The following is a 10,683-nucleotide window of genomic DNA, read 5'->3' as shown; positions in this document are numbered from 1 at the left end:
TGATTCTTTTTTTTTTGTGGTACGCGGGCCTCTCATTGCCGTGGCCTCTCCCGTTGCGGAGCACAGGCTCCGGACGCGCAGGCTCAGCAGCCATGGCTTACGGGCCCAGCCGCTCCGCAGCATGTGGGATCTTCCCGGACCCGGGAACAAACCCGCGTCCCCTGCATCGGCAGGCGGACTCTCAACCACTGCGCCACCAGGGAAGCCCTGACTGTGATCCTTAAAGCTGAGTGTTGTGTCTTCTTTGGTTATCGGCAGATTCTCAGTCACTCCCTCGCTGAATGTTATCTTTCCTCCCATTATGTTTATTTTCTCTTGGCATTCCTCTTACTCATCAGTTCATTCATTCACCCAACAAATACATATTGAAAGCCTGTTGTGTGTTGGGGGCTGTCCTAGGCTCTGGGGACACAGGCAGTGAACCAAAGCCAAAGCCTTCACATGGAGTTTGTATTCTACTGGGGGACCCAGGTGATCAGCAATAAGCACAAGTAGGTCTTGTTCAATAACAGACTTCAAATGCAATGAAGAAAAGAAAGCAGGTATAAGGTTTGTGAAAGAGGGAGGCGGACATGTCTTTCACATGTTTTACTTTTTTGCTTCCTGTTTCTCTGCAAGGCTTTTTGACTCATCCTCAGATCTAGCTTCAGTTCCTACTTTCTTTTCTACAGCTGTTCATTTGTATTATTTTCTATGGTTGCAAAACAAATGATTACAAATGTAGCAGCATGAAGCAACACCTGTGCATTAGCTCACAGTCGCATGAGTCAGAAGTCTGGGGTGGTGTGGCGGGGTTCCCTGCCAAGGGACCTGCAAGACTGAAGTCAAGGCATTGGCTGAGCTGAGTTCTCATCTGAAGGCTTGGGGGAAAATCTGCTTCCAAGTTCATTCTTGCTGTTGGCCGACTTCAGCTCCTTGGGGTTGGAGGACTGAGGCCTCCTTTGCTGGCTTTCGGCTGGGGGCCATTCTGAGCACCTAGAAGCTGCCCACGTTGCTTGCCATGGGGCTCACTCCATCTTCAAGCCAGCAGTGGTGCACCAGTCCCCCTCAGGCTTCAGATCTCTGACGTCCTTTTCTGTGACCATTCAGAGAAAACTCTGCTTTTAAAGGGCTGGTGTGATGAGGTCAGGCCCACCTGGATAATCTCCCTCTTTTAAGATCACCTGTGCCTCATATCACATGACCTTCTCAGGGGAGTAGAATCCATCACATTCACCGTCCTGACGACTAGGCTTGTTCTCCAGGGCCAGGAAGTCGTGAGGATGTGTCTTAGAAATCTGCAAGGAGATGTCTAAAATGTTAGTGATTATGGATTTCATTTCTAGAAGTTTTATCTGGCTTTTTCTACTTCCTTTTTTTTTTTTTTTTTTTGATTTGTCTTTTCTTACGGATTCTCTTCCTTTTTTTTTTTTTCTCTCTGTCTGGCTGTGGGTATTATTTTCTGAGTTTCATTTGGGTGCATCTTCATCAGAGATTGTTTTATCCATGAGATCCCATGTCATTCCTGGGTAGCAGGAAATGTCTCCCCTTCTATTTCCATGAAGCCCAGGGCCTAGTGGTCTCACTAGTGACTTGGCTGGTCTGGGACCAGTCTTTACGGCACAATTCAGATTCCATAGCCTGCATGCCTTTGTGTTGGGTTTGGACCCTCACTGGGGGCTTTCTGCCCCCTAGATTCCATGTGGGAGCCAGGCTTCCTCAGCTTGGCCATGAGCTGGAGGATGGAACTTTCCCTCTTTGTCAGAGAGCACAGCAGTTGGAGGGTGTTGGTTCATTGGTTTAATTCCAGTTCTCTGCCTCTCTGGGGCTTGCGGCCTCATCCTTCCTGTCTGGTGCTGAGACACAGCTGGAGCCCCCCCAGGCCTCTTCCTGGTGTCCAGTCACCCTCTGCCCAGGCCCCCAGCATATGCTTCTCGAGCTTTGAGTTTCCATTCATTTATGGCACCTGGCAATTTCCTTTTCTTCTTTCTGCGCGAGGGCTTTCTCTAGTCGTGGCAGGCGGGGCCCCTCTTCATCGCGGTGCGCGGGCCTCTCACTATCGCGGCCTCTCTTGTGGCGGAGCACAGGCTCCAGACGCGCAGGCTCAGTACTTGTGGCTCACGGGCCCAGTTGCTCCGTGGCATGTGGAATCTTCCCAGACCAGGGCTCGAACCCGTGTCCCCTGCATCGGCAGGCGGATTCTCAACCACTGCGCCACCAGGGAAGCCCCCTGTGTGTTTTTTTAATGTGATAGATATTGCCTGACATTTCTGGGTGTCTGTAAGAGGGGTTTTGTGTTAACGAAGGCCCGACATGTTGCCAGGACTTTGAGTCCTCTGGTTATCGTTGTGGTAGGGAGGGTTCGGAGACTGTGCCTTGAGAAATTTGCGGGGAGGGTGCTGCTGGGATGGGTGGGTGGGGTGAGGTCCCACCCCCACCCTGCCTCCCCAGAGGACCCACCCTGATGGCACCTGTTGGACTTCTGAGTAAGATGATGGAGAGGATTCCGTGCATGGCTAAAGCACTGTTGGGAAGCCACCAGCCCGGAGTCTCCTCTGCCCTTCCGGACCCCTCCCCATTCTGTGAACACACTTTCTCTTGCAGAAGAAGTGCTTGCTGAGAAGGAGAAGATTCTGGACAAGTTGGAGCTGAGCTTGATTCACAGCAGAGGCGATGGCAGTGATTTCAGGCCAGGTTTGGGGCTCTTGCATGTGCTCTGTCCTGTGTCCCTTGGTCTCTTGAGGGAACCATCTGGAGCCTCTTGGGCCTCTTGCAGCCTCCTGGGTACCGTCCCCTTGGCCCCAGGCCCTGATCAGAGCTGCTGGGTGGGAGCCTGGACTCGCCAGCCCCTCAGGGGACAGACCCTCCACCTCCTCTCTCCTGACCCCTCCTGTGGCCCCGGCTACCACCAGGAGGAAGGAGAGCTGGTCATAGAGTTTGGCCTAGAGCATTTGGGGTTCAGCTGGCAGCCTGTGTCCTTCTAAGTGCTGGAATGTTCTGGAACAGTCGTCCCCAGATCAGAGCCCCAAGGCGGCACTGCCGTCCTTCAACATAAGCTGCATTTTCACAGTCCCCCACATCCCCCCTGTCCCCAGGTGGTCCTGACTTGGTGGAGGGACACTCAGGCTTGGAGCAGCCCTCCCTGCTCAGGACGGAGAGAGGGGACTGCTGGCTTGTGTGTTTCAAATCCCTTTGGGCAGTGAGCCCCTTGCGCGTGGGGAGATGTGATTCCCTCTTGCCTTTGGGTCCCCGGTGCTTGGGGGAAAGAGGCCCCTGGACGGAGCCTTTGGGATGGATAGCTGAAGGTGGGTCTGTCCTCCCACAGATGACACCAAAGCCGAGGAGAAGGAGCCCATTGAAACACAGCAAAATGGTGACAAAGAGGAAGATGAGGAGGGAAAGAGGGAGGACAAGATCGGGAAGTTCAAGTTCATGTTCAACATCGCAGACGGGGGCTTCACAGGTACGGGGCTGGGGCCGCGGGCAGAGAGCTGTGCCGGTTTGTGTCGCAGGCCTTCCTGATGCTGGGTCCCAGGAGTCTGGGCAGGTGGTTATATTATACTAACGTGTGAATGGTTGACGAAAGTCCGCAGTATAAACCTTTCCTAGTAACACTGGGACACTGAACCTCTCGGGGCGGGGAGATGGTAGGTAGTGAGGGAGAGGCTTTCCCAGGCCCACCTCTGTGGGGGCTGGGGGGCACTCATTCTGCCTCCCTTGGCTGGCTTCCCAGAGCTGCACACACTGTGGCAGAATGAGGAACGTGCTGCTGTGTCCTCGGGGAAAATCTACGACATCTGGCACCGGCGCCATGACTACTGGCTGCTGGCGGGCATCGTGACGTATCCTTGGCTGAGCCGGGCTGGGCAGGACTGTGGTCTGTTCGTCTGTGGACCTCAGGGAGGGGTGTGGGGCTTGTGGGGTGAGGAGTCAGGGGCTGGTGCTCCTAACCAGGTACCAGGTGCCAGGGACCCTTTCCTGGTGACGATGACAGTGACCATGACCGTAACGGTAGCTTGTCCCTTTATACTCAATACTCCATCCTCACAGCAGCCTTCCCAGAGGGTCACTACTACGATCCCCGTTACACAGAGGAGGAAACGGGTGCTCAGAGAGGCCAAGTGACTTGCTCAGGGACACACAGCCCTTCCATCTGACTCCACAACCAATGCTCCTAACTCCTACCTGATACAGACCTCACCTCCTCCCACTGATGACACCTGAAGGGTACTTCACCATTTAGGAAGGCTTTCATTCATTCATTCATTCTTCACTTCCATCCTTACTGATCACCTGTCATGTGCCAGGCACGGAGGATGCAGCCATGAACAAAACAGCCCCAAATCTCTGTCTACCTGGAGCTCACCTCCTACTGGGGGTAGATGGTGAACAGCATAAATTAGCAAAGTGGGGGGTTCAGGGGACATGATAAAGGGAGAATGGGCAAAAGGAGCTTTGTGGATGGGGGTTGCCTGTAGTGTGGGAAGGTCAGAGAAGGCGACATGGAGTACAGACCTCCCAGGGACAAGGAGAGGGCCACACAGCTACCCGGGGGGAGCCACCCAGCGAAGCCGGCCTTCATGACGGCCTAGAGTGGGACTGGTTATTATAACGAGAGGTGGAAAGTTGTAGATCAGGGGTCGGCAGACCTTTCCTGGGAGGGGCCGGGGAATGGATATTTCAGGCTTTGCAGAGGACTCCTCCAGTCTGCCATGGTAGCAGACGTAGCCACAATACGTTAACCAACAAGTGCGGCCGTGTTCCAATAAAACTTTATTTACAAAAACAGGCTGTGGGCCGGATTTGGCCTGTGCACCCAGTCGTGGAGGTTAAGATGCTTGCAGCCAGCCTGCCTGGGTTCGAATCCAGACTCTGCCCCTCGCCGACTGCGGGACTTTGGGCAAGAAAACTGTTGTGTTTCCTTGTTCCGTCTGAAGGCTCTAGCGGAGGCCCCTTCCGTGCCTGTCCCCAGCTCCTGGTGGCGGCTGTCAGTCCTTGGCGTCCCTTGGCTTACAGCTGCACCATTCCAGTCTCCGCCCCCGTTGTCACTCACATGGCCTTCTTACCTGGGTGTCCCTCTGTGTCCGAATTTCCTCCTCGTACAAGGACGTCAGTCACTGGACTGGTGCCCGCTCTCTCCCAGGATGACCCCTTCTGAACCTGATTACACCTGGAAGTACCCTGTTTCCAGATAGGGTCACAGCCACAGGTGCTGGCGGTTAGGACTCGGAGGTTTCCGTCCTCGGGGTTTTGGGGATGAAGGGGTCTATGTGACGAAGGCTCGGCGCCGTGGCGGGTCTCCTGGGGGCCCCTGTCGGTGTCCGCTGATTGTCCGGTCACCCGTGTCCACGTGCTTACCTTGCAGCCGAGGTTAATGACCACCTGGAGAGCACAAAGCCAGTGCGCCGAACCCCAGGCTGGTCTCCCGCCCCCACCCCATGGCCAGGTTTGCCCCTTAACGGTGCCCCACCCAGGCACGGCTATGCCCGTTGGCAGGACATCCAGAACGACCCGAGATACATGATCCTCAATGAGCCCTTCAAGTCCGAGATCCACAAGGGCAACTACCTGGAGATGAAGAACAAGTTCCTGGCCCGCAGGTTCAAGGTCAGTCCTTGGCAGTGCCAGAGGCTGGGCGGCGGGGGGGCGCGGGGTGCTGCAAGAGGGCCGGTTACATGAAGGTCTGGGGCAAAGAAATGAGCGAGCAGCAACCCCCCACCCTGTATGTCCGGATGCGGGCCAGACTGTCCAGGAAAGGGAGTCATTTAGTCCATCAACGAACAGGTGCTGGGTCCTTGCTCTGGGCCAGGCCCCACTGGGCTAGTGTCCCTGCCCTGGGTGATGGGTGCAGAGAACTCAGCTTGGGGCGGGCTCTAAGGGGTGGCCCCTTAGACACCCTCTAAGGTGTCCACCCTTAGAGGGTGGACGGCCGGGTGAGGGTGTGTGTCCTCCTCCCCTGCTTTCCGCCAGAGCCTTGGCCTGCGGGGGTGGGTGCTGGCGGGTGGGGGGCCGGGCCAGCGCTCAGTCCCTCCCCTCCCCCCGGCCCCTCAGCTGCTGGAGCAGGCGCTGGTCATCGAGGAGCAACTCCGGAGGGCCGCGTACCTCAACATGACCCAGGACCCCAACCACCCCGCCATGGCCCTCAACGCCCGCCTGGCCGAGGTGGAGTGCCTTGCCGAGAGCCACCAGCACCTGTCCAAGGAGTCCCTCGCCGGGAACAAGCCTGCCAACGCCGTCCTGCACAAGGGTGAGCGAGCCCACTCTCTGGAGGGGGGCCCAGCTGCCTTGCTCCTGCCCAGCGGCTCCTGCCCCCTAGGTGGGGGTGTGGGGCTGGGGACAGGACATCAGATGGGACCGGCTGTCATCCAGCCTCTGCTCTTACCTGTGGGGAAAGTGAGGCCCTTGCTTTTCTAGCCTTTTTTGGAAGGTCAGCGCCGTGTAGGCCCTGGGCGGGGGGTAGGCGACATAGAAGACTGTTAAGTTGTACAAGCTCGTTTATTGAGCCTTGACAATATATATGTTTTATATTTTTATTTAATTTTTTTTTTTTAGCGAAAGAGGAGAGGACCTTTTTAAAATTAAAAAAAAATTTTTTTTTATTGGAGTACAGCTGGTTTACAGTGTTGTGTTAGTTTCAGGTGTACAGCAAAGTGACTCAGTTATCCGTAGACATATGTCCACTCTCTTTTAGATCCTTTTTCCATACAGGTCATTACAGAGTATAGAGTAGAGTTCCCTGTGCTGTACACTAGGTCCTTGTTAGTTATCTATTTTTTATGTAGTCGTGTGTACGTGTCAGTCCCAGTCTCCCAGCTTATGACAATGTGCTTTAAATACGTTCTCTCTTTAATCCTTGTAATATCTTTAAGTGGTGAGGTTTCTCATCCCATTTTAAAGTCGGCGCTCGGGGAGGTGAAGTAGTTGCCCAGGGTCTCCCGGGATTCACATCTTTGACCCTCGTGCTCCAAATCCTGAGCAAGTTCCCAGGCTGGTTAGGGGGAGGGGGTGAGCCAAGCTCACCTGAGGGTCCCTGGACGCTGCGGCCCCCGCTGCCCGGGAGAAGTTTCCTGAGGCTGCTCTGCCCTGGGCGCGGACCCTGTCCCCTGCGGTGGCCAGCGCTGCAGGCCTCCCCGGGAGCCAGGAGGCCGGCTGAGGGCCCAGAGGGAAGCCCAGCGTTGGGTCGGGGTTCCTGGCTGTCATCTCTGCAGCCCTCGGGCCGGGAGAAGCTGTCGGGAAAACCGGGCTCTTGTCCAGCGGCCGTCGGGGCTCTGCTTGGCCGGCCGGGAGGGCCGGGTGAAGGGCGCCCCCTGGTGTCCGCTGCGCGGGTGCAGTAACAGCGTCAGAGCCTGGCAGCTAAGTGCCCGCCTGGGTGCCGCGCCCGCGCCTCCCCTTCCCTCCCCAGTCCTGAACCAGCTGGAGGAGCTGCTGAGCGACATGAAGGCGGATGTGACGCGCCTGCCCTCCATGCTGTCCCGCATCCCCCCAGTGGCCGCCCGCCTCCAGATGTCAGAGCGCAGCATCCTGAGCCGCCTGACCAACCGAGCCGGGGACCCCACCATCCAGCAGGTCAGGCCCGGCCTGCGCCCCGGCCCCATCCCCCCACGCACGTCCTGGGCGCCCTGGGTGGGGGCGCGGGCCGGCGCGGGACTTGGACCTTTAAACCTGAGTCCTTGCCTCCAGGGCGCTTTCGGCTCTTCCCAGATGTACAGCAACAACTTTGGGCCCAACTTCCGGGGCCCTGGACCGGGAGGGATTGTCAACTACAACCAGATGCCCCTGGGGCCCTATGTGACCGGTAGGTGCCCGTCTGCTTCCGGGCGGCATGGGCGGGGGCGCCCGCGGGGCCCCAGGCAAGCCGAGCTCTCCTCTCTTTGCCGCAGATATCTAGCCGTCCCCGAGATGTCCCTCTGCTGCCGGGCTCGTTTCCAGTGGAGGTGAGGCCGCTCGCGGGCGCCGCGCCGTCCCTTGTCCCTCCTTGGCTTGGCGAGCCAGGCCAGGCCAGTACGGGCCCTGGTCCCCGCGCTTCTTCACAGCCCTGGGGCCCAGGGGCCTCCCCGCTCCACGCTCGGGGACCGTCTTGGGGCCGGTGCGTCTTCCTAGGCTTCCAGACGCTTCCCCGGGAGGCTGGAGGGGGGCAGCACGCGGCAGGGCGGGTGCACGCGGGCGTGCTCCCCCGTGTACACACGTGCGTCTGCGCGCCGGTGTGTTGGTGTGCGTGCGTGACCCCGGCACTGAGTCAGGGACCGTTGCCCCCGCTGTTCTGCCTGCGCTTTCCTGCCGGGTGCTGGACGCCCTGGGACGTCACCTCCCCCCAACCCCTGCCCAGGACCAGGAGGGTGGCTCAGCGTGTGTGCGGCTCAGTGTTACCGGCTGGGAGAGGGTTTTAGTCCTGAGAAACCACCGGTCCGCCGTGGCCTCCTCCGCCCTGCTGACAGCGCCCGCTGAGCTGTGTGTCCCATCAGAACCTCTGCTTCGGCGCGGAGGCTCGGGGGTGGGGCTGCTCCAGACAGGCTGCTCCTTGGGGGCCCCGCCGCCTCCACTCCCCGCGTGTGGCCGTGGCCCGAGGCTGGGAGGTCTGGGCTAGGGGACCCCCTGGTGTCAGTTGACCATGACAGGTCGTAGTGGGTGGTCTAGGGTGTTGGGTGCCACCCCCGTGGGGACCCGAGCACCCAGCCGTGTGACCCGTGATCTGCCTCTTGCAGCCGCGCCTCCCGGGCCCCCTGCCCGACCCCCGCAGGAGAGAAAAGCTGCCGCCTTTCTAGAGCCACGCCACCCGAGGACAGAAAGGGAAACGGAGAAATGCCACCTCGTGGGGACGAGGCCACCTGAGCCCAGAAGTGCCACCTGCTCCTAACCCAAGTGCTCCCCACACCACCCCTCGGCCACCTCTGCCAGGACGACTTCCTAGAAGAGATTTCATTTCTTTGTACATCTTTTGCACTTTCCTTTCGAAGACTTGAACAAGTCTGTCTTGATAAAAGTTGAGCGACGCGTGGAGGAGTCTGGCAGCACGTACGTCTCTCTCTGCCGATGGGTTCCGGACCTGACGGGAAGCTCCCGGGAGCCCCGAGGCCGCCCGCGGACTCAGCCCGGCTGAGGAGGACGAGGTGCCCGCCCTGGGCGCCCTCAGTCTGCCCCCATCCCCCCATCCCGTCTGCACCGTGCTCCAGCCCCTTGCCCGTGAGGCCCCCTGGTGCCAGGTGGGTCGGGACTGGGGAACTGGCCGGCCTGAGGGTAGAGACCTGGCTGACACCCGGGTCAGGCCACGCTGCTTCCTGCAAGGCTGGAGACCACCAAGTATGTGCTGTCTCCGTGGGACAGGTGTCTGTCCCTGGCCCAGCCTGTCTCACAGGCCCTGGACGCTGTCGTCACCAGTGGAGGGTCTGTGGCCCTTGCCCTGCGTGGCAGGTCACTTGTTCCCCGGAGGGAAGGGGAGGGCAGGGCCTGCAGGTGTTGGCCTGGGGGCTGCCGGAGCCTTTGTCTCAGGCCTCCGTGGGAAGGGGCGTGCCCTCCCTCTGCCGGGGTGTGGCTAGTGTTCCAGCGGGGAGGGTCACAGCAGCGCTGAGGGGGGCCCAGGAGCCCAAGGTCCCGCCCTGTGCGCCGGGAGGCCCGTCACCCCCACCTCCAGGTACACACTCCCCGTGAGATCTCCTGGCCGCAGATGTGGAGAAACCAGGCCACACGCTGGAGCCTGGACTTATCCCTCCCTCTCCTCTTGTCCCTGGAGAGGCCTCGATCTGGGCACCTGCCATCTGGGTCGGGCCACGACTGCCCTCGCTGTGTTCTCGGAAGGCTTGGGGAAAGCTTGGAGGCAGGGGACTGGACCCAGTGGCCTCTGCAGTCTTCCCAGCGGGAGCACCCCCAGCTTCCTGCCTTGTTTCCTGCCAGTAACGGCCCTCTGGAATCCTGATCCTCCTTCGCCAGCTGGTGGTACGCTGTGATGGCCCCAGTTTGGAGGAAGGGAGGAACGGGCCAGGGCCTGGGCCTGTCTGTTTCTGATGTTCCCTCTGGCCCAGCCTGGAAGGGAATTCCGAGCCTTGAGCAGGGAGGGGCCTTCCTGGCGTGGAGCCCTGGGTGCAGAATCCTGTCTGAGAGAGAGACAAGCTGGGCCTGGAGGTGGAGGCACCAGGGCGGTTCTGCTATGCTCCCTGGCCAGGAACGGGGCCAGGATTTGGGGGTGTCTTGGGGACACAGGGCCACTGGCCAGCCCTCCCAGAGCCCAGATGTCCTCAACTGTAAATGGCTCTCCCTGAACCCCTAGAGGGCTGGACCCCCAAGGCCCCTGCCATCTCCAGGCTGGCCAACCCTGGCCCTGCGGGGCGGGGGGGAGGAGTGGGGGCGGGGCACGGGTGTCCAGGACACACGTGACAGCCGCTGACCCCGCCTCCCGGAAGGGTGGGGTCATTCCTGTCCCCTGTGGTTTGTCCAGTGCCATGTGTACAGGCGTGCTCCTCGACCCGTGCCCCCCTGCGGAGGTTCCGGCTCAGGCCACCGGCAGCCTGACCTCCGGGAGCCCCCGACACGGGGCCTGTGACTCTGCCCTCTCAAGCGGGCAGTCAGCCTGCCAGCCTGGCCGGCCTGGTGGGGAACACAGTGGATGGGTCCTGAATGTCAGGTCAGGGGGCAGATGGCAGAGGACGGGGGTCTGTGGTCCCCACTGCCGCACCCCAAGGGCGGGTGGGCCTTGCCCTGCCAGCCTTTGCT

At 59.6% G+C, this 10,683-nt stretch overlaps 1 protein-coding gene across 1 annotated transcript in view; it reads left to right on the top strand.

Annotated features, from left to right (window-relative positions):
• Positions 1-8,893, top strand: part of CHD5 (chromodomain helicase DNA binding protein 5) — a 62,356-nt gene extending 53,463 nt beyond the window's left edge. Inside the window, exons 34-41 of the mRNA XM_055082167.1 lie at positions 2,584-2,673; positions 3,305-3,442; positions 3,713-3,821; positions 5,454-5,586; positions 6,031-6,226; positions 7,382-7,545; positions 7,660-7,913; positions 8,682-8,893. Of these exons, the coding sequence (XP_054938142.1) occupies positions 2,584-2,673; positions 3,305-3,442; positions 3,713-3,821; positions 5,454-5,586; positions 6,031-6,226; positions 7,382-7,545; positions 7,660-7,913; positions 8,682-8,808 (1,211 nt within the window). The 3' untranslated portion in view covers positions 8,809-8,893. The remainder of the gene's footprint in view (positions 1-2,583; positions 2,674-3,304; positions 3,443-3,712; positions 3,822-5,453; positions 5,587-6,030; positions 6,227-7,381; positions 7,546-7,659; positions 7,914-8,681) is intronic.
• Positions 8,894-10,683: the final 1,790 nt, after the last annotated feature.

The sequence above is a fragment of the Physeter macrocephalus genome, chromosome 3 (assembly GCF_002837175.3).
Source record: "Physeter macrocephalus isolate SW-GA chromosome 3, ASM283717v5, whole genome shotgun sequence".
Lineage (NCBI taxonomy): Eukaryota > Metazoa > Chordata > Mammalia > Artiodactyla > Physeteridae > Physeter > Physeter macrocephalus.
This window is presented reverse-complemented; position numbering and strand designations above follow the sequence as displayed.